General features: G+C 47.0%; 1 protein-coding gene across 2 annotated transcripts in view; it reads right to left on the bottom strand.

Annotated features, from left to right (window-relative positions):
- The window catches only part of TSPAN2 (tetraspanin 2), a 49,131-nt gene extending 28,240 nt beyond the window's left edge, over window positions 1-20,891 (bottom strand). For both annotated transcript variants that reach the window (XM_066268218.1, XM_066268219.1), the window contains exons 1-2: window positions 20,758-20,891; window positions 2,315-2,417 (exon numbers count right to left, since the gene is read on the bottom strand). In XM_066268218.1, coding sequence (XP_066124315.1) covers window positions 2,315-2,417; window positions 20,758-20,826 — 172 coding nt within the window. In that variant the 5' untranslated portion in view covers window positions 20,827-20,891. The remainder of the gene's footprint in view (window positions 1-2,314; window positions 2,418-20,757) is intronic.
- Between the last annotated feature and the right edge of the window lie 2,540 nt (window positions 20,892-23,431).

The following is a 23,431-nucleotide window of genomic DNA, read 5'->3' as shown; positions in this document are numbered from 1 at the left end:
GCTCGGGCTACCTGGAACTCATCTGTCCTCCAAGGGCCCATTCAAGCACCCGTCTGCCCTGAGGCTTATCCAGCCAGTGTGTTGACAAGCCTTGAGGTTCTTGTCTGCTACTGATTATTGTATATGTTGTATATGTTCAGAGAGGCAAGAATTTCATGAAAACTGGGTGGAAGTTTGCTGTGGTTGATCCAGTAGGCACTGAGTTATGACTGTGCTAAAACGAGTTAGAAATTATAGGAAAAGTTATGAAATAAGTAGCAAAATGAGAGAAGATGCATTCCTTGTACCCTGCCTTGACTGCCCCTGTGGGTCCCTGGGGAGGGCTCAAAGATTTTCAGAGATGGTGTAGGCCGAGGATAGGCTGTACTTTGTTCTGGGACTCCTGGGGTCTGCTCTGGGACTCTGGGAGAGGAGAATGCTTCCAAGAAGGTACTCAGAGCCAGGAGTTCCTCAAGGAAGAAAGACATGCTAAATATGCATGCCAGATTTTGGATGAAAGGGTGGGTACCCTTTGGAAACCATGCGGGTGGAAAAGAAGAGCAGTTCAGAGTTAAGTAGAATGGCAGATTCCTCTGCACCTTACTTGTAACAAAACTCTAATTTTGTCTGTGTCCAAGGCCCTATGGGGAGACTGGGCCCCTTTCCAGGTCCATGGTGACTCCCGATTAGTCAGGGAGGCAGCCACAGTAATTCTCTTCTTGGCCAGGACGGTTTGGGCATGAGCACACAGTGCAATTCCAGCCAATAAGCTGCAAGGGGAAGTCTGCTGGGGGCCTCCTGACAAAGGTTTTATTCATTCCTAAAAAGGGTCGAATGAGGTAACACTTCCTTTTTTTCCCTTTGGATGCTGCCGTATGAGGATGATGCCTGGAGCCACAGCAGCTATTTTGTAATCCTGAGGGGACGTGTTTGAGTTTGTCCTGAGGGTGGTGAGTAGAAAGGTGAAGACTACTTGGGTCTTCGATGACTTTTTTGACCGCTGACCTAACTCTGGAGGTTGCCCACCAGCACACTTATTTTCCTACATTTCATTAATTTTGCATTTTAAAGTTTCTGAAATTAGAATGCGTATTTTATGCTATGTTAGTTAAAATGGCAGTTTTTCTTATTTTCTTAGTGGAACTCAAACTAATTGGGTGTTTATAGAAACATGGGATTCCTTATGGATTCCATCTTTTAGTAGGCTTTCCTCTTAAAAGTACCCTCATGAATATGGTTGCTTTCCTCACAGGAGGGCATTGGGTAGGTAGGGGTGGGGTGATCGGAAAAGGAGATCACACAGTTGGGAGGGGCCTTTGTGAGGGCACACCTGGCTCTGAGTGGGGCCTGGATGCTGGACCCTTCTGGGAAACAGCTCTGCACTTCTTGGGGTTTGAAGCAAATGATCTCTACAGAATCCCGCTGCACCCCAAGCACAGAGGTCACCATAAACAGCTGAAGTGTAGATTGCGGCTGGAGTGGATCCTAAAACAACCAGTCACATAGGGCCATAGCCTGTACTGACAATGGTCTTGGATGTTTTAAAATCCAGAGGCCAGGTGCACTTGGCTGCAGAATGAGAAAAGCCACAAAGAGGACTGGAAGCAGACTGAGAGCTGGCTCTCGACCCAGGGGGAGACCCTCAGCCCCTGCTTATCACATTGTCTCAGAATGGGAGGGTTCTGCCTACCTCACACTCCTCATCCTTCCTACAGCTGGAGGGAGGTGGACTATCATATCACCCCTGCTCCACTGAGGCCTCTTTCCCAGGCAGCCCTGTCCCCACCTCCCCTCTGCAGTCCCTCATCATGTCACATCACAGAGGGACTGAGATGAGCACCTCCAAACCCTACAATGTCTCTTCACTTTGAATTATGCTCCTCTCATAGACAATGTAAGATACAGGACCACAAAATAAAGCCCGGACTCTGCGGGACCTCAGTCACCCTCCACTTCAGGTGGGTGAGTGAATAATAATCGACTAGGGCATACCCACTTCATTCAGCGGGCAGAAGGGAGCTCCTAATTCTTTGGAAACAAATTATAGTTACATTCTGGGCTTCTTTTCTTGAAGTGGCTAAAAGGAGTAGCAGCACGGGCTAGTCTTCCTGCACTAGCCTTTCTTGGGTTTGGAGGGCAGAGGGACGAGCCATGTGTGGGCGAGTAGAGGGGGTGGCAGGGTCTTCTCCCACCTGGAACACATCCTCCCCCAAGGCCAGGAGGAGTCTTAAGGTGCTTGGGCTTCTCCTCCTTCCTTTCCCTCTGTTCTTCTCTCCCCTCCCCAGGAGTCCAGGGACAGCTCTTGCTAAAGCTTAGGGAAGCTGATGTCACTCACCCACATAGAAGTACTCTAGGGACTTGTCCTCTGATGAGAAATCCTTCATGGTGCCTCCAAACCGGAACCATAGTCCAAAGGCAATGACAGCCGACCCTGCCAGCTGAAAAGTAAACATGCTTTACAAAGAATGGAGGGAAGCATGTGCACCCAGGAATGTGTGCACCAGGAGTATGTGCACCAGGAGCGTGTGTACCCAGTGCTGTATGCATCAGGAACATGTGTACTCAGGACTGTGTGCATCAGGAGCATGTGTACCCAGGACTGTGTGCATCAGGAACATGTGTACTCAGGACTGTGTGCATCAGGAGCATGTGTACCCAGGACTGTATGCATCAGGAACATGTGTACTCAGGACTGTGTGCACCAGGAGCATGTGTACCCAGGACTGTGTGCATCAGGAACATGTGTACTCAGGACTGTGTGCATCAGGAGCATGTGTACCCAGGACTGTGTGCATCAGGAACATGTGTACTCAGGACTGTGTGCATCAGGAGCATGTGTACCCAGGACTGTGTGCATCAGGAACATGTGTACTCAGGACTGTGTGCATCAGGAGCATGTGTACCCAGGACTGTGTGCATCAGGAACATGTGTACTCAGGACTGTGTGCATCAGGAGCATGTGTACCCAGGACTGTGTGCATCAGGAGCATGTGTACTCAGGACTGTGTGCATCAGGAGCATGTGTACCCAGGACTGTATGCATCAGGAACATGTGTACTCAGGACTGTGTGCATCAGGAGCATGTGTACCCAGGACTGTGTGCATCAGGAACATGTGTACTTAGGACTGTGTGCATCAGGAGCATGTGTACCCAGGACTGTGTGCATCAGGAACATGTGTACTTAGGACTGTGTGCATCAGGAGCATGTGTACCCAGGACTGTGTGCATCAGGAACATGTGTACTTAGGACTGTGTGCATCAGGAGCATGTGTACCCAGGACTGTGTGCATCAGGAACATGTGTACTTAGGACTGTATGCACCAGGAGCATGTGTACCCAGGACTGTGCATCAGGAACATGTGTACTCACGAACTGTGTGCATCAGGAACATGTGTACTCAGGACTGAGTGCATCAGGAGCATGTGTACCCAGGACTGTGTGCACCCAGAGCAAGCCGGTGGTCCATGATCAAGCTGGAGGCCCAGGACTCTGGAGCTGGAAGGCTATATCCTTTATGTTTCAGGGAAGGTGACATGAAGTGCTCAGAGCCCCCAGTTCCCTGGTGTGATGTTACAACTGGAGTTTCCTGATTCCAAGCACAGTTTCCCCATTCTTCAGGCTGGTTCATGGCATACACGGTCTGTGCAGCCTGGGAGGCATCTCAAAAAGCTTTTCTGTAAGTCTCCCTGGTAGGCATCTATACCCTGTCTTACTGTCCCTTGCTGAGCACTTTGGACTTCCTAACCTATACCACTGTGTTTCAGATGCTGGGTCACCAAGAGCAATATGAACTCCAAGACCTGGGGAAACCCACCTCTGTAGATTACAAGCAAGCACACCAGCCTCAGGCCTGCCCACACCTCTGGTGCAGCGCCCAGTGAGAGGGCTGTCTCAGCTGCATCTGCATCCCACCCCCTCCTCCTACCCTTTTGCCCCCCACCCGGGCCTCCATGGTCACTGCACTGCCTGGGGATGGTTTTGAAGGGAGGGAGGGAGCTTGTCCATTTTTTTTTTTTTGGTTGCTATTTTGAGTTTCCATGGAAAGTGAGAAAGGAAAAAATAATTTTCTAAAAAAGCATGGTCTGTGTGCTGCGTAGCTCCAGGAGAGGCAAAGAAGCTGGTGTGGCAGCGCAGGCAGGCTGGCAGCTGGCATCGTTACTGCCTGCTTTCCCTCAGCCACTCCTCTGCCCCTCCAGGACTGTCACAACTGCCTGCCAGCTGGCTCCAGCCCCAGCACACTGTCCACAAACACCATCTCAAATTTTATCTTATCAATCAGTCCACAGATGTTCACTGGGCACCTTCTGAGCTCAAGGCACAAGGGGAAAGCAAGCAGAAATGTAAAAATATCCCTGGTTCTGCCAACCCCTCCAGTGCTGGGCTGCCCTGGCCTCTCACCGGAGAACAGGGTAGAGGCTGCCCCTGCCCCAACAGGGTAACAGGAGGACACAGTGAGCAAGACAGGTTCCAGAAGGAAAAGTAATACCAAAGTCAAGGGCAGGCTGGGCCCTGGGTACACAGGATCCTTTTAGTTGCCGGGCTACTTGTAAGGCCTGCCACTACCTTTGGGGCTACTGGCTGGATTTATATAAGGACTTGATCCTTCACCCTCTGCCCCCTCAAGGCCGACCCCCTCTGTGGCCAGGTCCTTCAGAAGCAAGGCATGACTTCAACAAGGAAGAGTTAGGGGGGCCAAGTTCTACCAGCTGAGTCTCTACTGTGGAGTAAAGTCAAAGTTTCCAGTACTTAGAGGAAGGCACTCACTGGATAATGTGAGGGGACAGCTCAAGGAACTGGGCTCAATCTGCTTGAAAAATTTTTGCATTTTTAAAAAGGGGAAGATGGCATGGAAAAATATTGAAAGAGAAGTTGCTCAAACAGTATTATTTATCTTTGAAGGGTGGGATTACAGGTGACTTTTTCTTTTCACTGTATTTTCTAAGTTTCCTGCATGAAGCATCTATCACTCTTATACGTTTAAATATGTTGTTTCTTTAAAAGCTGATAGGATAGTTTGTTCAATCAAGACGAAGTGGGGAGTTTTCCTGGGTTGTGCTTTAGTTTGGGAGGAAAGCAGCTTCATGGTCCTGTTTCAGGTGCAGGAGAAAGAGTGATGCCCTTGGGAAAGCACCATCCTGGGAGTGCCAACGGCCACCCAGGACGGCTGTGCTCAGCAGAGCCTCCCCAGCAACCTTGCCCACCTGCCTCTGTGGCGACTTGATGGAAAGACAGTTTCCAAATACAAAGTGCATTCTATTCACAGAGGCATGAGGCCTGCAGCCACCGAGCAGACAGTGGAGGAGGTAACTGGTTCCAGGGACACCCTACCATGTGGCCACATTTTTGGCATCTCTGTACAAAAACTCTAATTTATAGCTGTCTGGATCACCCTCCCAGATGGAATACATTTGTCCCCTGCTGGCACAGACGTGTTTGATGCATAATGGAAAATTAAAAGAGACGTTGCAATTTAAAGCCATGGGGCAATGAGAAAAAACCTGCATTTTGCTCCTCCATGCCCCCTCAACTCCAAACCACATGGATTTCCTCCTGAGTCAAGGAAACTGTGGCTTAGCTGAATGTCATCACCATGTGAGGGAATCCTCCCCGCCTGCAGCCACTCGCTGTGGCAGGGACACTGTGGACACTGTGGAGGAGGACCTGGCCAGCCCCGAGGACAAGGATTGCTTTGAAAAGTGGCACTGACAGGGACCATGTAGCCAAAGGGTCTTGTTTAACTTGCTGTTCCTGTAAGGCTCTTGAATTTCTGCATTCACTGGACTTGGGTTGGTTGTTCTACTAGAAATTTCTTGAAAAAAGTTCACACCAAGTCTAGCCTGGTCAGAAACAAAGTGAGCAAGTCCACTGTCACTGAGTCCCATAGCTCTGTGTGTCACATACCCTGGAAGACAAGGTTTACTGAATGACCCAAAGGAAGCCTGCAGCCCCCTTGAATCCTCAATTTTAATCCTCTAGAGCAGGGGTCGTCAACCTTTTTATACCCACCGCCCACTTTTGTATCTCTGTTGGTAGTAAAATTTTCTAACCACCCACCGGTGCACAGTAATGGTGATTGATAAAGTAGGGAAGTAACTTTACTTTATAAAATTTATAAAGCAGAGTTACAGCAAGTTACAGCATATAATAATTACTTACCAAGTACTTTATGTCAGATTTTCGCTAAGTTTGGCAGAATAAATCTTTATAAAACAACTCACTATAGTTAAATCTATCTTTTTATTTATACTTTGGTTGCTCCACTACCGCCCACCATGAAAGCTGGAGCGCCCCCTAGTGGGCGGTAGGGACCAGGTTGACCACCACTGGTCAGATCAAGTCCCCTAGGCCCCTCCCATACCTTCTTTTCCTTCTACTCTCAGCCACAACACCACACCTCAGCCAATGTCAGAACCAGTAAGGAATGAGAGGCTACCTCTTTTGTCCTTTTCCTTCTCTTATCCCCACCCGCATCTGCTCTCCCTCCCTCCCTGTCTTTCAGGGAATCAACTGTGGTTCTGGTCAGAGACTGCTAGGCATTGGGGAAACAATGATACCAAGGACACAACTCTTACCCTCACATTCAAGGTGATCCCACAAACTAATAAACGCAATACCATGCAGGACAGTGCTCACACTGTCGGGGACAACCAGCGTTCAGCATGAGACATTCCATTTTGATTTATATCTTGAAGAATATGTTTGAAGTCACTGAACAGGGAAGGACTGGAGGGACGAGTGAACAGTGTGAGTAAGGACTTCGCTTTCTTACTTGGAACATGGGGTTGGGGAGAAAGGAGTCTGGGGAAGGTCAGAGTCTGGGGCTTGAGGGGTCTGTTGGGACAACTGTGGCTCATGACTTCTACTTAGCTTGCTACTACCTCAGAGAGCCTATGGCTGAGCCAGGAAGGGAGGGGAGAGGGGAACTACTCATCCTGGGAGCAATGAGGAGTGTTCCTTGCCTGCTGCCAGACACAGTGGGGAGCCAAAGGGAAAGCCGGAGTGGTTGCAGGCAACAGTGGGGGACGCTAGGGAGTGGGTGTGATGAGTAGTGAGGACCATGAAGAACCCACTCTACCAATTAAAGAACTTGGCTGAGGGCTGCCCTGCTTCCTGTACCAATCCCCAAGCCTCGAGGTAATTAGTACCAGAAATACTTTTGTTTTCTAGGAATGGGCTTTTTCATACAGCAGCATGAGTTGGGCTTTGCTGTTAATCACTTAATAAACATTTATGGAGCATCGAATGTGAGCCAGGAGCCAAGGGTGATGAGGAAGACCTAGTCCCTTCTCCAGAGGATCTCAGGGGCTCATGGAGAAGCTGACCCCTGAGATGGTCCAGGAGGGACACTAACCCTGCAGGTAAGCAACCAGTCACAGAACTGGCCCACGAGAAGATGTCTGCTATCATTCCTTGAGTCATCATTTCTTTTCTGAGTGCCCATTTGTGTGTTAGGCTCTCAGAGAATGTGATGAAACAGGATTTTGAAGGCAAAATTATGCCTACTATTAAAAAAAGAGTAAAGAAATAAAAAAAAACAAGATGAGAAGATAGCAGTGAGGGGACAATGACATAGACATCTATGACATTAAATAGGAGTTCACTGGATACAATTATATTATGCACTTTCACAAGTAAATTATTTCTGTAGCTAACTTTATATTCCATACAGTTCACAGGACACGACATTGCAAATTGTCAGCATATGTTTTTAGAAAAGACAGTTTGTCCTCTAAAATTAAAGTAGCAGGAGGGAGGGCCGACCTGATTAGAAAGCATTTAAAGCAAAGTTTGGTGGGCAAAAAGTTTCCCTTAAGAAGTGGCTACTGGCCAGAAACAAGTCATTCAGCAAGAAGTAGAGCTTGTTAATGAATTTCAATTTTATTTTACCGGGATCGCTGATGAAATGTTCTATCTTAAGGACATATTTTTTTCACTTAAAAATGTTTCATAAATCACAAACATGGTTCTGAGAATGGCACTAAGTTGAAAGGCAGTGTGAAGATGCAAAAATACGAAGATCACTCCCCAAACCTCCAGTCTGTCTAGTCCCCCCAACCCCCACTGGCCCCAGGGAGGCTGAGCAGCCCTGATCACAAAAAGCCAACACATGCTGTTTTTCTCTGTAATGACTAAGCCCAGCAGAAAGCTCCCCTTTGGGTAAAAAGCCTCACTTGCAGACGTTCTCAGACAGCATGTGCTTTTACCTAGATGGGAGACAAAAATTGTCCTAGATGTTCTAGCCACAGTTTCAGTTCTTTCTTCCACTTGGGGTCTCTGCTCTAGTTTAGAAAACTCTCCAATTCACCTAGCTCACACCACTCACAGCTCTCAGCTCTGGTGTTGCTTCCCCTAGGAAGCCCATCTGGTTTAAATATGTACCTTCCTTCATGTCTCTTATAACCATTTCTATTTAAATACTTTCTTTCTTTCCTTCTTTCCTCCCTTTCTTCCTTCCTTCCTTCCTTCCTTCCTTCCTTCCTTCCTTCCTTCCTTCCTTCCTTCCTCCCTCCCTCCCTCTTTCCTTTCCTTTCCTTTCCCTTCCCTTCCCTTCCCTTCCCTTCCCTTCCCTTCCCTTCCCTTCCCTTCCCTTCCCTTCCCTTCCCTTCCCTTCCCTTCCCTTCCCTTCCCTTCCCTTCCCTTCCCTTCCCTCCCTCCCTCCCTCCCTCCTTCCTCCCTCCCTCCCTCCCTTCCTTCCTTCCTTCCTTCCTTCCTTCCTTCCTTTTTAGAGAGAAAGAGAGAGAGAGAGAGAGAGAAACAATTTATGTATTGTTTCACTTAGTTGTGCATTCATTAGTTGCTTTCTGTGTGTGCTCTGACTGGTAATCAAACCCACAAGCTTGGTGTTTTGGGACAATGCTCTATCTAACCAGCTGAGCTAACTGGCCAGGGCCTATTTAAATATTTCTGTAATTTTTTATATTAAGCCCAGAGCTGCATGAGGGCAGGAACAGGGTCTATATTGCTGCGTCCTGAGCACCTACCCCTCTGCCTTGGAGAGAAGCTCCCAACAGACATCTGTTAAGTGAATGACTGGAGGCCCTTCACAAAGGTATCATTTAGGCTGTGCTATGGACTGAATTGTGCCCCTCCCTTCAAATTCACATGTTGAAGTCCTAATCCCCAGTGTGATGATATTTAGAGATGGGGCCTTTGGGAGGTCATTAGGTTTAGATGAGATCATGAGTGTAGGGTCCTCATGATGGTATTGTTGCTTTTATTTTCCTCTCTCTCTCTCTCTTTCTCTCTCTCTCTCTCTCTCTCTCTCTCTCTCTCCCTCTCTCTTTTTCTCTCCCTAACTTCCTCTCTCCCTTCCCTTCCCACTCTGCAAGCCAAGAAGAGAGCTATCAACAAGAATCAAATCAGCCACCCTCTTGATCTTGGACTTAAAGCCTCCAGGACTGTGAGAAGTAAATTTCTGTTGTTCAAGCCACCCAATGAACCTGACCTAAGACAGGTTGACAGAAGCTCCCTCACAGCCATTCAAGGGAATACCTTGCAAAGCAGTGTTTTCAAATTCATTTGTACCTGGGAAACACCCCAGAAGGTACTATGTGAACATACTGTTGAACACATTCGGCAAAACATTTTCCCACAGAAACTCAAAACAAAAATAGAGCATATAGTGTCAGTTCTGTGTTTCCTAAGCATGGGGGATGTGTGCTTCACATCCTACATGAACACAAAGAACAAACTGATACATGCCTTTTACAGGCAGAAGTATGTGGACATTTCATACAATCACAGCTACACATACACTACACTCAGATGAAAGAATGAACATGTCAGTTGCGTATTCTTGCTTTTCCAGAGTGAACATTATGTGTATACATGACACAACTCATTTGCAATGCTCTTCTTTGGGATGAAGTCACAGAGTTGGAAATGACTTTTTAACTCTACAGTTTCGGTGAAAAGCTTTTAAGCTAATACATGCTCCTGGTGGCAATTCTTATCCTGGATAGAATCATACAATGAGCACTCACAATCCTTGATGTGATCGCAAAGCACTTTATGATGCCACGAGGGTAACAAAGTCTCATCCTTTTAGCAGTCATAAAGCAGAAGTGCATTTGCTCTGACAGATGATACTAATTTTCTCAAAGAGAAAAGCCAGCTCCCAACATTTCCATCCTTGTCTGCAGTGAAAGCAAGTCAAGGATTCGGATAGCATGTTCTCAAAACCAAGGGTTCTGTCAAGAAATACAAGAGGCAAATGCCACAGGACATCCATACAAAACCACCTCCGAGGAACCTGGCTGCCCTTGTCCCAACCACAGGATCAGGTGAGGTGAAACTGGGGTTGGGGGTCTTGGGGCATGGGATGAGACGGCTGTTAGTTTGGAAATGCTCTGGTTAGATACCTGTGTTTCTGATTTCCCCTACACTTTACCTTTTAATAATTTCCTAAGAACAAGCTATTGCTGAGAAATTCCTGAAAGACTTCTTTCAGGTAAGGATCTATTCTTAAATCAATCAATGCTTAATTCCCTGCCCTGATGGAAGGGTTCTGTACTCCAAACTGCCACAGAATCGGGAGTGGTCCATGCATCTTGGAAAGAACGTTGGGCTGTATACTGTGCTAAACACGCCTTCTTCTGTTTAGGTTGTTACAAAGTTAACTTGCATGGATCAAGTGATATTGCCAGGAGTCAGGAGAGAGGTGCTAGGGGGATACCAAGCTCAAGGGAAGGAAACTAACCTGATGAAAAGGAAAAGCTTGCTATGAATGATGACGCAGGTATCTTAAATATAAATAGTGGAAAATTATTCCATGGTTATACATAATGCCTTTTCTCTGAAGAATATAGAGAAAGGAGGAGGGGAGGAGAGATTAGCAAGAAGTTGGAGAATGATGATGGCTGTATAGCTTTCTTTCTACAGCAAAATAAATGTCACAGACTACTGGCTAATGAGTCCAGTGAGCGGATGACTTCATTGAGTGAAGATCAAATACATAGAGAGCTAAAATCTAATTTACTAAGTCATCCAAGAGACCCAAGTGACATAAACCCAATGTTTGCCTTCCCTCACCTAGGAGATGGGTTCTGGGAGGACAACAATGGTCTTTCCTGTGTTTTCCGGGCTTCTCCTTGCAGCGTCCGCCTGGCTCTTCCCCAGGCTCAGTCACTGCACACACACTCACCTGAGGCTGCACTAACTACTGTGACATCTCATCTATATTGAGCTTTATATCAACAAAGCCAGGACATTAAACTATATTTATTTATTAGCCTACTGTCTTTGAGATAGTTTAAGAGAACTACTCTCAAGCAGATAAACAGGACTCTTAAATATCAATCAATAAGAATGATTATCGCCCAGTTTTTGCTGTTACAGACAATGGAGAAAAAACAGTTTCAGTAGAATTCAGGTTAGATTGGAACAAGCCAAACACTTTATTTAAAAGTTAACTTTGGCCTGACCAAGTGCTGGCACAGTGGATAGAGCGTCAGACTGGGATGCAGAGGACCCAGGTTCCAAACTCCAAGGTCACTGGCTTGAGCGCGGTCTTAACTGGCTTGAGCGGGGGCTCACCAGCTTGAGTGTGGGGTCCCTGGCTTGAGCGTGGGATCATAGACATGACCCCCATGGTCACTGGCTTGAGCCCAAGGTCACTGGCTCAAGTAAGGAGTCACTCACTCTGCTGGAGCCCTGCAATCAAGGCACATATGAAAAAGCAATCACTGAACTAAGGAACTGCAACAAAGAATTGATGCTTCTCATCTCTCTCCCTTCCTGTCTGTCAGTCCCTATTTGTCCTTCTCTCTGTCTCTGTTACACACACACACACACACACACACACACACACACACACACAAGTTATCCAGTAGAAATTATGAAAGTCTAGCTTGATGTTTCAGAGATTTATTGTAACAGCAATTTTACCAGAAACAATTGTGGTTATCAAGGCAGGGGGTGCTGGGCCATTTACAGGGGACTAGACAGATTCAAGCGTGCACAGGGAAAGTGAGGATTTCCTGAAGGAGTGGCAGTAGTTTCCAAGGCCCCTGTCCCTTCCCCACTTGGGGGGCTTTGCCAGCTCTTCCTGATTCTCTAGTTTATCAATTGACACCCAATCACCATTATGATGGGGAGGACAGGGCTTGGCACATATTTTGGAACATTTGCCAACTGCTCTTCTAGAAAATTGAACAATGATGTCCTTAGACAGGGTAATAAAAACATCCACATGTCTGTGCTTTGGTGTTGAGCAGTTGTAGCAAACCAACCCTGGGGCTCTGGGCATCCTGGCTTTGGGTCAGGCTCTGCCATTTACTAGTGGGTGATCTTGGGCAAGTCACAACCTCTCTCTCACCCTCAGCTTCTCAGCTGCAAAGTGGAGGTAATGACGGTGCCTCCATAAGAGATTAAATGGGTTCACATTGCACACTTAGAACAGTGGGTGCCAGGTGCTTAGTGTTTTGCTGATAGACTCGCTGATGTTACATTCATACTGAAACTTGGTCTTACTCAGGAGAGGAAACACCACTCCCACGGTACCAATAACTTAGTCTGCGCTGCCTCCATTTACTAATTTTGATGTTATCTCTACATTCTTTCCATGACAGCTGGAATTCCCTCAGTTTTCTAAACCTTCTAGTGATGCCAGCGCCCTTTTCCAGAAACTACGTTCCTCACCCTCTTTCTTTTTAGTTTTTAGAAGACCCAATAGGAGAAAAAGAGAAAAAAATAATTTATGAGAGAAAAGGTAAATATATTTAGGCAAGAGCTAGCCAGTAGAACTTTCTCCAGTGACACAAATGTAAATGTTCTCCCATCCTGTAGCAGCTGGCCACTTATGGTTTCTGAGCGCTCAGAATGTGGCTAGTATGCCTCGGGAGCTAAACATTAAATTTCTTGTAGAACTAATTAATTTTAATAGTGTCATGTGATTAACAGCATAGCCACTATATTGGAGAACGCAGGCCTAGCATTCACATGCTTCTCAAAGCTTCAACCTTCTCTCCCCATTAGTCTGCCAACTTGGAATGGTTAAAACCACAGAGTCTGGGGCCACACACAGAAGCCCAGCTCTGTCACTGACTGGCTCTGAGTTCTGGGGCAAGTCCCCCTGTTTTTTTCACATGTAACTGGAGTTGACAACAACCGAGGGTTACTGTAAAGATAAAGATCCAAAATGTGCTTAGGAAAGCAGCCTGTATATAGCTTATATTAATATAATGGTAACTATTCTTCTAGTGTTTGCTACAGCAATTAAGCTTCTTGGTACACACCCCTCTCAATTCTCATCTCCCTGTTCCTTGACCTTGAACTGATCCGGGCTGTTTTATGCATCTCTCTGCACCTGCATTTCTGGAATGTATAAAGACTAAATCCAACACTGGATATAAGCTCCCTGGTCACAGACTTCACATTTTCCAAGCTGGTAGCACTTCTCATATCTCACATTCCCCTTGCCCTCATAAGTTAACAGTGAAAAAGAACACAGGGTTTAAAATCAGACCTGTATGTGAATCCTGCCTTTGCTTCTCTCTCTCTCTCTCTCTCTCTCTTTTTTTTTTTTTTTTTTTTTTTAGCAGAAGAGGGAGAGAGATACAGATACACAGGAAGGGAGAGAGATAAGAAGCATCAACTCGTAAGTGCATTATTTTAGTTGTTCATTGATTGCTTATTATAGGTGCCTTGACCAGGGGGCTCCAGGTGAGCCAGTCACCCCTTGCTCAAGCCAGCAAGCTTGGACTCAAGCCAGTGATCTTGGTCTCAAGCCAGCAACCCTTAGCTTCAATCCAGTGACCTTTGGGCTCAAGCCAGCAACCATGGGATCCCGTTTCAATGATTCCATGCTCAAGCCAGTGAGAATGTGCTCAAGCCAGATGAGCCCACACTCAAGCCAATGACCTCAAGGTTTCAAACCTGGGACCTCTGTGTCCCAGGTTGATGCTCTATCAACTGTGCCACTGCCTAGTCAGGCTCTCTAACTTTCAGCTTCCACATTTGTAAAATGGGGATGATTATATTATTTCATGAGATTATTGTGATTCATGATCAAATGGGATAATGCATATGAAAGCACTTTATGAGCTAAAACAGCATATGGATTTTATTTGTATTATTTTTGTTCCTAATTAAATCCAAAGAGGAGGAAGTAGGCAGGCCAAGGCACCCTACTCAGCTGTAAGGTGTGCTCTCAGCCCGTCTGTTATTCTCATCTCACTGGTCTTTCTCAGTTTCTTCTCTTTAATTCCTTAGCAACTGTGATGTCATGAGTTGTTGTCTCAGTTGTCAGCATAGCATCACTTGCTTTAGAGAACAACCCTGTTGTGATATTAACTGTCAATTTTAATGCGGCAGATGGAGGTTATGTTCTCTTTTGTCACACATAGTTGGAGACCCAAAGATACTGCGTGGGTGACATTCTAGAATAACACAGTGAAATGCAACACATTATGGATAGGTGGCCACCTGGTAATTGTAGAAACTATTGGGTCTTAATGTAAAAACTAAAGTCTTAAGACAATAATGGCAAAATGGTACTGGAGTTAAGAAAAACCAGGTGATTACGCCAAAAAGAAGGGTACTCTCTGTACCATTCAGAAATGAGAGCCACCAGCAAGCCTTTGACCTCTTCAGTCCACAACTCAGTCGGGGGTCTGAAAGTGAGTTCCCTAGACCAGCAGCATCAGTGTCATTGGGAGGCTTATTAGAAAGGCAGAGCTACGAAATCAGAATATATATATATATATATATATATTCCCCCCACCCCGAAGCTGGAAACGGGGAGAGACAGTCAGACAGACTCCCGCATGCGCCCGACTGGGATCCACCCGGCACGCCCACCAGGGGCGATGCTCTGCCCACCAGGGGGCGATGCTCTGCCCCTCCGGGACATCTCTCTGCCGCGACCAGAGCCACTCTAGCGCCTGGGGCAGAGGCCAAGGAGCCATCCCCAGCGCCCGGGCCATCTTTGCTCCAATGGAGCCTCCGCTGCGGGAGGGGAAGAGAGAGACAGAGAGGAAGGAGGGGGGGTGGAGAAGCAAATGGGCGCTTCTCCTATGTGCCCTGGCCGGGAATCGAACCTGGGTCCCCCGCACGCCAGGCCAACGCTCTACCGCTGAGCCAACTGGCCAGGGTCCAGAATATATTTTTGAACATGATCCCTAGGTGACCTGTATGCACATGGAAAGTCGAGAGGTACTGATCACCAAACCCATTGCCACCCACTGGCTTCCCCTTGGCAGCACAGAGGCAGGGTAGGGGACAAACAATTCCTGTGCTGGGGTCAGTGCACACAACCCTGTTGGCAGGAGCCATGCCAGTTACCATCAAACCTCTTCCAGGTGCTGAGAGATAGGGGGAGGAGGCACAGCACACTCCCTGCCCTCAAGGAACAAAGACTTTACAGAAAGAAATGCAAAAGTGTTTCAAGATCAAGGACTGTATCTTAATCATTTTTGAATGTCCAGCACTTGGCTGGGTGGGGTGCACACAGTAGGTAGTCAGCATGTGTCTGCTAAATCAGTGGCCCCCAACCCCCAGGCCATGGAACAGTACCGGTCTGTGGGCCATTTGGTACCAGTCCGCAGAGAAAGAATAAATAACTTAATTATTTCCATTTTATTTATATTTAAATCTGAACGATGTTTTATTTTTTTTAAAATTCTCTCTGTTACATCCGTCTAAGACTCACTCTTGATGCTTGTCTTGGTCACATGATACATTTATCCGTCCCACCCTAAAAGCTGGTCCATGAAAATATTTTCTGACATTAAACCAGTCTGTGGCCCAAAAAAGGTTGGGGACCACTGTGCTAAATGACTAACTGCTGAGGAAGGAATCTTTCCTTTTGACTCCATACCCTTGATAAACTACAAGCCTCCTGCCTCTTAGTTTGGTTGGTTAGACCTGGGATATCTGTTTCCCATGTCTCTTTACCTTTACAAACCTCTTGGATTCTGGATTCTACTTTCCACTTGCACTTCTAATGCTTAAATATGATGACCACTAACATGTTATCGAGTCTTTATTATGCACATTTACCATACTTGCTACTTTACATGTATTTACTTATTTTATCTGTACAAAGACCATAGGCTGATATTGGAACTTGATCATGTCCATTTTATGGATCAGTAAACTGAGGCTCAAAGAAGCTAAACAACTTACTAACCAAGCTCCCCTAGTGATAATAGTATAGCCAGGGACAGCCCCCAGGCAGTATGCTGCCACTGTCCACCTTCCAGGCTCTGGTTCCCTGGATATAAATTGACACACTGCCTAGACCTGTCCCAGCTCTACCAGGTGACTGGAATTAGGGCTTTAGCTGCTGCAGACTGGCCCCTATCAGTGAGTCCTTGCCCCTCCCAACGCTAGGCCCTCTGGTCCATGTTAGGGGAGGCTTAGCCACTGCCACTCTCTTCCTACCTTGACAGAAATCAGAAATAGAGACTATCCTGCAACAAGGCTGAGGAAATTCCTATCTGCCTTCTGGAGTGGTCTAGCTTTATGGTGGACCTCAAACACTTTCTTCAGGTATTTTTTTTAAACGTGTCGAAGCTCTGAAGTTACTGTTTGAAAGAAGTTCAGAGAAGAGGAGGAGGCAACTTCTGTAGGCCTCAGTAGTCTCAAACATCTTTCCCTCCCACGGCCACGTGACACGGTCTTTCCTAAAGGCACCTGTCAGTCATCACCGAGTGAAACCCCAAGGCTGCATTAACCACCGTAAGGAGTAAAGAAGACAACTTCAAACAAGCCATATATGGCATCTGACTTTCAACAATGAACAGTCCTACTTCCTGTCAGTGGGTAACCCCGAGCAGCTCACACAGCACAATGATAGGAAAATGCTAAGCATACAATAATAAACCAAGGAGTAAACAGTGCCCAGGTTTCTCTTTAAACCAACATATGTGGCTTGGTGGACTGTGGTGTGTTATTCCCATTGCTATGCAACAAAGGAAATTTTTAAAAAAGATGATTTCAGTGAAAGGCATGGGAATGTGCTATGCAATCAATTGAAGAGTAGTGTCCAAATTTAGACCTGACAGATGTTGGCGAGGGTTTCTTTCATGTTAGGGACCAACCATGATAACAGAAATTAATTCAGTGGGGTTCAAGGCTAGGCTTTACTTTTTGTTTTTTAAAATTCAGTGGTGAATGCAGCCAGTGGCCCTGATCCAGGGAGTGCTGTGTCGCCCTGGCAGGATCCAGTGAGTGTTTATAAAACCAGGAGCACAGCCTAAGGAAACTAAAACCAACCTGCCAGAATGAGGTTGCAAATCGATTTGTCAAAGTGCAGATCACAAAACAGACCGCCTCCCCTGCCCGCCTCTGTGCCTGCCTTCTAGTGAGTTCCCCTGCAGGAAAGGAGCGCTGTCACAGGGGGGACTCAGACCTCAGGAGGGCAGGCACACAGCATGTAAGGGTGTGAGCAGTACACTGAAGTCACAGCTGAAGCTTATCCTTCAAGGAAAACTGTCCCTGACCACCTGCCCCTTCCTCATACTTCCCACAGACCGCTCCAACCAGAAAAAACAACTTCGAAAACTAGGGTGGGGTTTTTCTAGAACCAAGCTCCCTCGGTTACAGTGGAGGTATTACTTAGGTAATTTATCCCCAACAGTCATTGCCCTTAAATCATTAGGTGCCTGTTTCAGTTTGCACTTTCCCTTTGGTTGTGCAAGTACAGGTGTGGGAAGGCTGCCTGTGACAGTGGCTATTTGGAGACCCTCAGTCCCCACCCCCCAACACCATGGAACTAGGAGACGGGAATGCCCCATATTTCTATCCAGGGCTCAGTCTGTGCAAACAGAGAAAAATCAATAGGTAATGAGCAGGAAGAGAGGGTCTCAGTCCTCCAGATAAAGCTGAGAATTGATTATCTGTGCAAATTGGGAAGGCCATTTGTACCAAGCCCTCCAACCTGCACCTCCATTTATTCATTTTGCAGGCATTTATTGAGCACCTCCTGTGTGCTGGGTACTTTTCTAGACACTGGCAATACAGCTGTGCACAAGACAGAAAAAATCCCTGCTCTCAGAGTGCTCTAACGCTCTCATGGGGAAAGTCCACAAGTACAGATTGAGAAGATAATGTGTGGTTATCCTAAAACGAGGACAAGCTGAAAGTCACTTGGCAAACATACACAGTATCCCCTAACATTAAGGGATAAGGGGAAGAGAGCTAACTTTTACTGAATGCTTCCTGTGTGCCAGGAACTCAGTAATAACATTTTTTGAGCACTTACTGTCTACTAGGTTCCTAGGAAGGGGGGCTCAGATACCTGCCCTATTTCCTTTTGATCCTCTCAACAACTCTTAGCCTAATTGTTCAGATGAAAAAAGAGAGGACTAGAAGTCTGAATAAACTGCTGAAGCACACCCTGCTTGGGATCTCTGTACTCAAGCCTGATCCCTTTGTCAGATGGTAGTCACACGCACCTTTGCTCTGTTCCTCTGCTGGTCATCCCCTCAATCTTTGTCCACTTCTATTCCTCCAGTCCTTCAGTTCAGCTTAGATACGCTTTCTCCAGGAGAACTGTTCTGACTCCTCACTACTGCCATGGACTTTTCACTAATCTCCTTCATTAGATCATGTATATGAAAGATCCTATCTAACCCAGCGAGGCACTCAGACATCGCTTTCTTCCTGCTTCTCTTCCCTATTGAATTTCTGGTCAGAAGTATGAAATTTGTCACTTGTTTTTGTACTGTCTGTTTTGTTAATTGTTGTTCTAAATGCATTGGTCTCACTTCCTCAACTAGATTGGCAGCTTAGAGAAGGGTTTTATATTTATAAATTATATATACTTATAAATTACATATATATTTATTTATATTTATACATGTAGAAATTATCTTTATAATGCCTGTTTAATAATTGTTTAACAGAGTGGCTCAAACTTGAGCATGAATTAGAAATTATCTGGAGGGCTTGTTAAAATAGCTCACTGGGCCTTCCCACTGAGCTTCTGACTTAGCAAGCCTAGAATGGATTGAGAATGTGTATTTATGATAAGTTCCCAGAAGATTCTGATACTGCTGGTCTAGCAACCACACTTGGAGAACCACAGGTTAGGAGTGTAACATGCCACAGGGCTTAGCAGCAAGTAGTCTGAGTTTGAATCTCCACTCACTAGCTGTGTGACCTTGGGCAAGCTAACCTGAGCCTCTGTTTCCTTACCTGTAAAGATGGGGATAATAATAATACGCAATTTGGGATTGTTGTGAGGGTTAGGTGTAATAATGAATGCAGTGTGCATAGTACTATCCCTGACTTGCTGAAAACATTCTATAATGTTTCCTGTTATCCCTGGAAAGGCTGGCACAATGTCAGGCACTAACCAGGCATGGAACCCAGCCTCAGAATCCCTTCTCAGGTTAATCTACAACTCCTTTTTAATTTGTAAGCAGTGAGAGCAAAGGGTGTCATCAAATCATGACATTTATAATAAACAGCTTTTAAAATTGAGCCAGGCTATTCAAAAGCACAGCATAAAGGCCTTTAGAAATACCCTTCCCTGTAGTATATTGGGTGGAAGTGCCCAGGTGTACAAAAGCCATGTGTATTTTCAAAATTCAGGGGCTGTCTTCGGACTACCTCATTTACACTTTTCCCTGATGAAGGATGCTGAGGATGGCAACTTGGCCTCTGAGAGCTTGAGTTGTTGGAGTCACCCAGGCATCTAGGCTAATAGGTTTGCAGACACAACCAGAGCCCATCAATCAATAATTAACTAGCTGCAGTCACAGGAAGACAACCTCCCCAAAGCAGCTAGGACAACCACCACCTCCTCCATCCCAGATGTTTCAAAACACCCGATGCCCCTGCCGCTCCTTCCTGTCTCTAAGAACTTCTTCACCCAAAGCAAGATCTGTATTTTCCTTCTGGGTCTATCTGAGCAGTTATACTGGCTGGCATTCTCTTGAGGAAGCCCAAGAAGAAATGTGCAGAGAAGACAATTTTCAAACTTTGACTCATAGTCCTTTAGGGTCTGAGATAGGATAGCCAAGGATCTAAGGATGATCCAGCCCTAGATAATATAGGAAACAGGGTTCATGGCCCCGACTCTCTGGACCACTAATCCCAGGAATGCTCATTCAATGCAAGGTTGAATGAGATCATCCCTGGGATAATTAGTAAGTAGCAGAGGCTGCGGGTTGGGGGTTGGGGTAGACGCTCTTGCCCCTCCCTTTCACCGTTCCCTTCACAGAAGAGCATCACCACCTCCTCTCATCTAGTCATCTAGCCGGACCCTTCCCTAATGGTCAGAAAAAGGTTGACCCTCCCCTCCCATACTATATTCTCTCTTACTCCCAATTTCCTGCACAAATCCACCACAGGCAGGTGATGAGTCCACACGCTCAGATGGAGTACCACCCCCTGACAGCCCCGGTGCAGGGGCTCCTCTCCCACCGCCCTGGCCAGGCCCACGCTCCAGCGGGAAGGAGAGCGAGAAGGGGGTGTGTGCACCGCTGGAGAGGAGCTGACCCATGAGGAGGTGAGAAGAGGCTAGCATCCTCCCAACTGGAGTCCCCAGCTGTGAGAAGAAAACCTAAGAGGCGAGGTTCCTCCAGGGAAAGAGCCACAGTATCTCCCCCCTTCTCACCATTTCTCGTTGCTCAGTCTCTCTCTTTCCGTTCTCTTCTCCATCCCCCCCCCCCCCTCTTTGTCTGACTTCTCACCTCGGCCATTTGGAACACCCTGCCTTCTCCCGGAGCCCGGCTCGGACGCCGCAGCGATCTGTTCCCCGGGGACTCCGGCCCCGCGCCCCTGCCCGGCCCCCTCCTCTGCCCAGCCCTCTCGGCTCTGGGTCTCACCCAGAAGAGCAGGTTGAAGCCGAGCAGCAGGTACTTGATGCACCGCAGGCCCCCGCGAAAGCGCCCCATGCTGCGGCCCCAGTGGCGGAATCCGGAGTCCCCAGGCCGGCGATTGAACGCCAGGAGCGGCGGGAGCCGGCGGGGAGGGGGCGGGGCGCTAGGACCGGGGGCGGGGCCTGCAGCGGGCGGGGCGGGAGTCCAGCTACAGGCAGGGGAGGGCCCAGGAGGACCCCGAGCCAAGAGACTGGCGAGGGGCGGGGGCACTATCGCGGCCAGTAGGAGCATGTCTCCTGCTGTCCCCGGGAACGAGGGACCGCCTCCCCCTCCCAATGTTGGGCGAGGTGCCCCGCAGGCGTCCCGCTCCCTGTGGTTATCTGCCAGGAAAGAGACTTCACTGGGGACCCGAGACCCACTTAATCAGCGACCTGTGCAGGGACTTGAGGCCTGAGGTGAAGGTTGAGGATAAGATCACGCCCAGGGGCTGTGGAAACCTTAGGAAGGTGGCCTAGGGTAGAGAGATAATTGGGACCTGAAGCCGTCCTGAAGCTGACAGGACCCGTCGCGGGGCACCCCGGCTGCGGCCTTTCGTTCTCTGGCGCCAACAAGCGCACTTGGCGGTGAAGGCCGCTTCCAAGGGACCCTCCCACGGCCCCTCCTGCGCTCCTCCGAGGACTCTAACCTTAATAGGCCAGGGTTGGGAGAAGGCATGGGACGCGGCTGTCCTGCCCGGATGGCTGCTCCCCACCCTGTCGGCCTGTAGGCGGAAGGGGTGTCAGACACCCTAGGTCCTGCTGGATTCAAGCGATGGGAAAGCATGGAAAGGGATCCAAAACCTCAGGGATTAACTGTGATGTGGAGATGGGAGTTAAAAGGGGGAGTGTTTTGTTTTGCTTTGTTTTATTAAGTTAGGCTGCTGGCTGGAAAATCAGGCTCCCACCCTGGTTGCCTAAGTGTCTACAATATGTGGTGCCAGACAGTGAGGGGGCGACAAGAAAGTGTAAAATTTAGGGAGCCTGTGCATTAATTCAGCAAAACTTTAGGTGCCTATTACAAGGCCGGGCCCCGTAGCAGCAGGCCCCAGGGACTCAACAATGTGGAAACGTTCTCTGATGGTAGAGACAGATCTGTAAGCAAATAATTACTGCAAGGTGAGGCGGTCTGGGCCAGCGCCACTGCACTGAGCCCAGAAGGCTTTGCAGAGAATGGGCCTGAACTGGTCTTGAAAAATGAGTCTGAGTAGAGAGGAAGAGCAGTCCTTGAGGATAGGATAGCATGTGGAACAGGGAGAGAAAAGGCCCCCTGGGGAACTAAGAGCTGTTGTTAGCCCAAGGGGAACAGAGAAAGAGGTGAGTTTGAAAGATGTTAGGTTACAACTTTGAGTCAACTGACAAAAGTACAAAACTATCTTCAGGACTCAGTTTTATCCTCTGTAACACGGAAGTAATAGTATATATCTCAGAGCTGTGGAGGTTAGTGAGTTAATATTGGTCATTGCCTGGCACAGAATAAGTACTATTTAAAGGTTGACTGTTCTTGTATTGTGTTAGTTGACCATGTTGCCATCTTTGCCTACATCTGTTTTGAACATTTATTTGAGTAGTCAAAGTGAATTTCACTTATAAAAAATGAGTAGAAGACAGAAAAAGGAAAGTGTTGATTCTGGTAATAAGTATAAATTTCTTTCTTTCTTCCTCTCTCCCTCCCTCCTTCTTCCTTCCTTCCTTCCTTCCTTCCTTCCTTCCTTCCTTCCTTCCTTCCTTCCTTCCTTCCTTCCTTCCTTTTTCCTTCCTTCTTAAGTGAGAGGCAGGAAGGCATACAGACAGACTCCTGCATGCCCTGATGGGGATCCACTGAGCAAGCCCCTACCAGGCAATGCTCTGCCCATCTGGGGCCACTGCTCCCTTGCTAGAGCAATAGAACTATTTTAGCACCTGAGGCGAGGCCATGGAGCCAGCCCCAGCTCCTGGAGCCAACTTGCTTGAACCATTTGAGCCATGGCTGTGAGAGGCAAAGAAAGAGGTGTGGGGGGGAAGGGTGGAGAAGCTGATGGTCGCTTCTTTTGTGTACCCTGACCTAGAATGAAAACTGGGACTTCCACATGCCAGGCAATGCTCTACTGCTGAGCCAACCAGCCAGGGCCTAAGCATAAGTTTCAAATAGTGAAACAGAGACAGAGATGGAAGTCATTAGGTATGCAGAAAGAGGCAATATTTTATAAAACATTTATTCTATATCTGTCTTTTCTGTTTTATTACAAAAGAAAAGAACTAAATGAAAAAGTAGTGTCTACTAGTACATTGTAGGCATTTAATAAATCTCTGAGCTGAATTAACAACAATGATATTATACTTCAAGTAGATTGTTGAATGTTAGATCTCTAAGACAAAATACATTAGAGATCCTACACTCTCTGGGAATAGAACCCATATTATAACACATAAATTGATTGTTCTTTCATAATACAATTTTAGCATACATGTATTAGAGACAGATGGTTGCCTGCCTAGCATAACAGATTTAAATTTTGAGTATAGACTTCCCCAGCTTTCCCCTATGCACAAAGTTGTGTTTTGGGGGATCTGACTCTTGATAGGACTAGGGCATCCTAACTGATAACACATTTTCAAAAGCACATAATTATGAAAATGGGGGAATACATTAAATGACATAATAC

Source organism: Saccopteryx bilineata, chromosome 3, assembly GCF_036850765.1.
Source record: "Saccopteryx bilineata isolate mSacBil1 chromosome 3, mSacBil1_pri_phased_curated, whole genome shotgun sequence".
Taxonomy (NCBI): domain Eukaryota; kingdom Metazoa; phylum Chordata; class Mammalia; order Chiroptera; family Emballonuridae; genus Saccopteryx; species Saccopteryx bilineata.
This window is presented reverse-complemented; position numbering and strand designations above follow the sequence as displayed.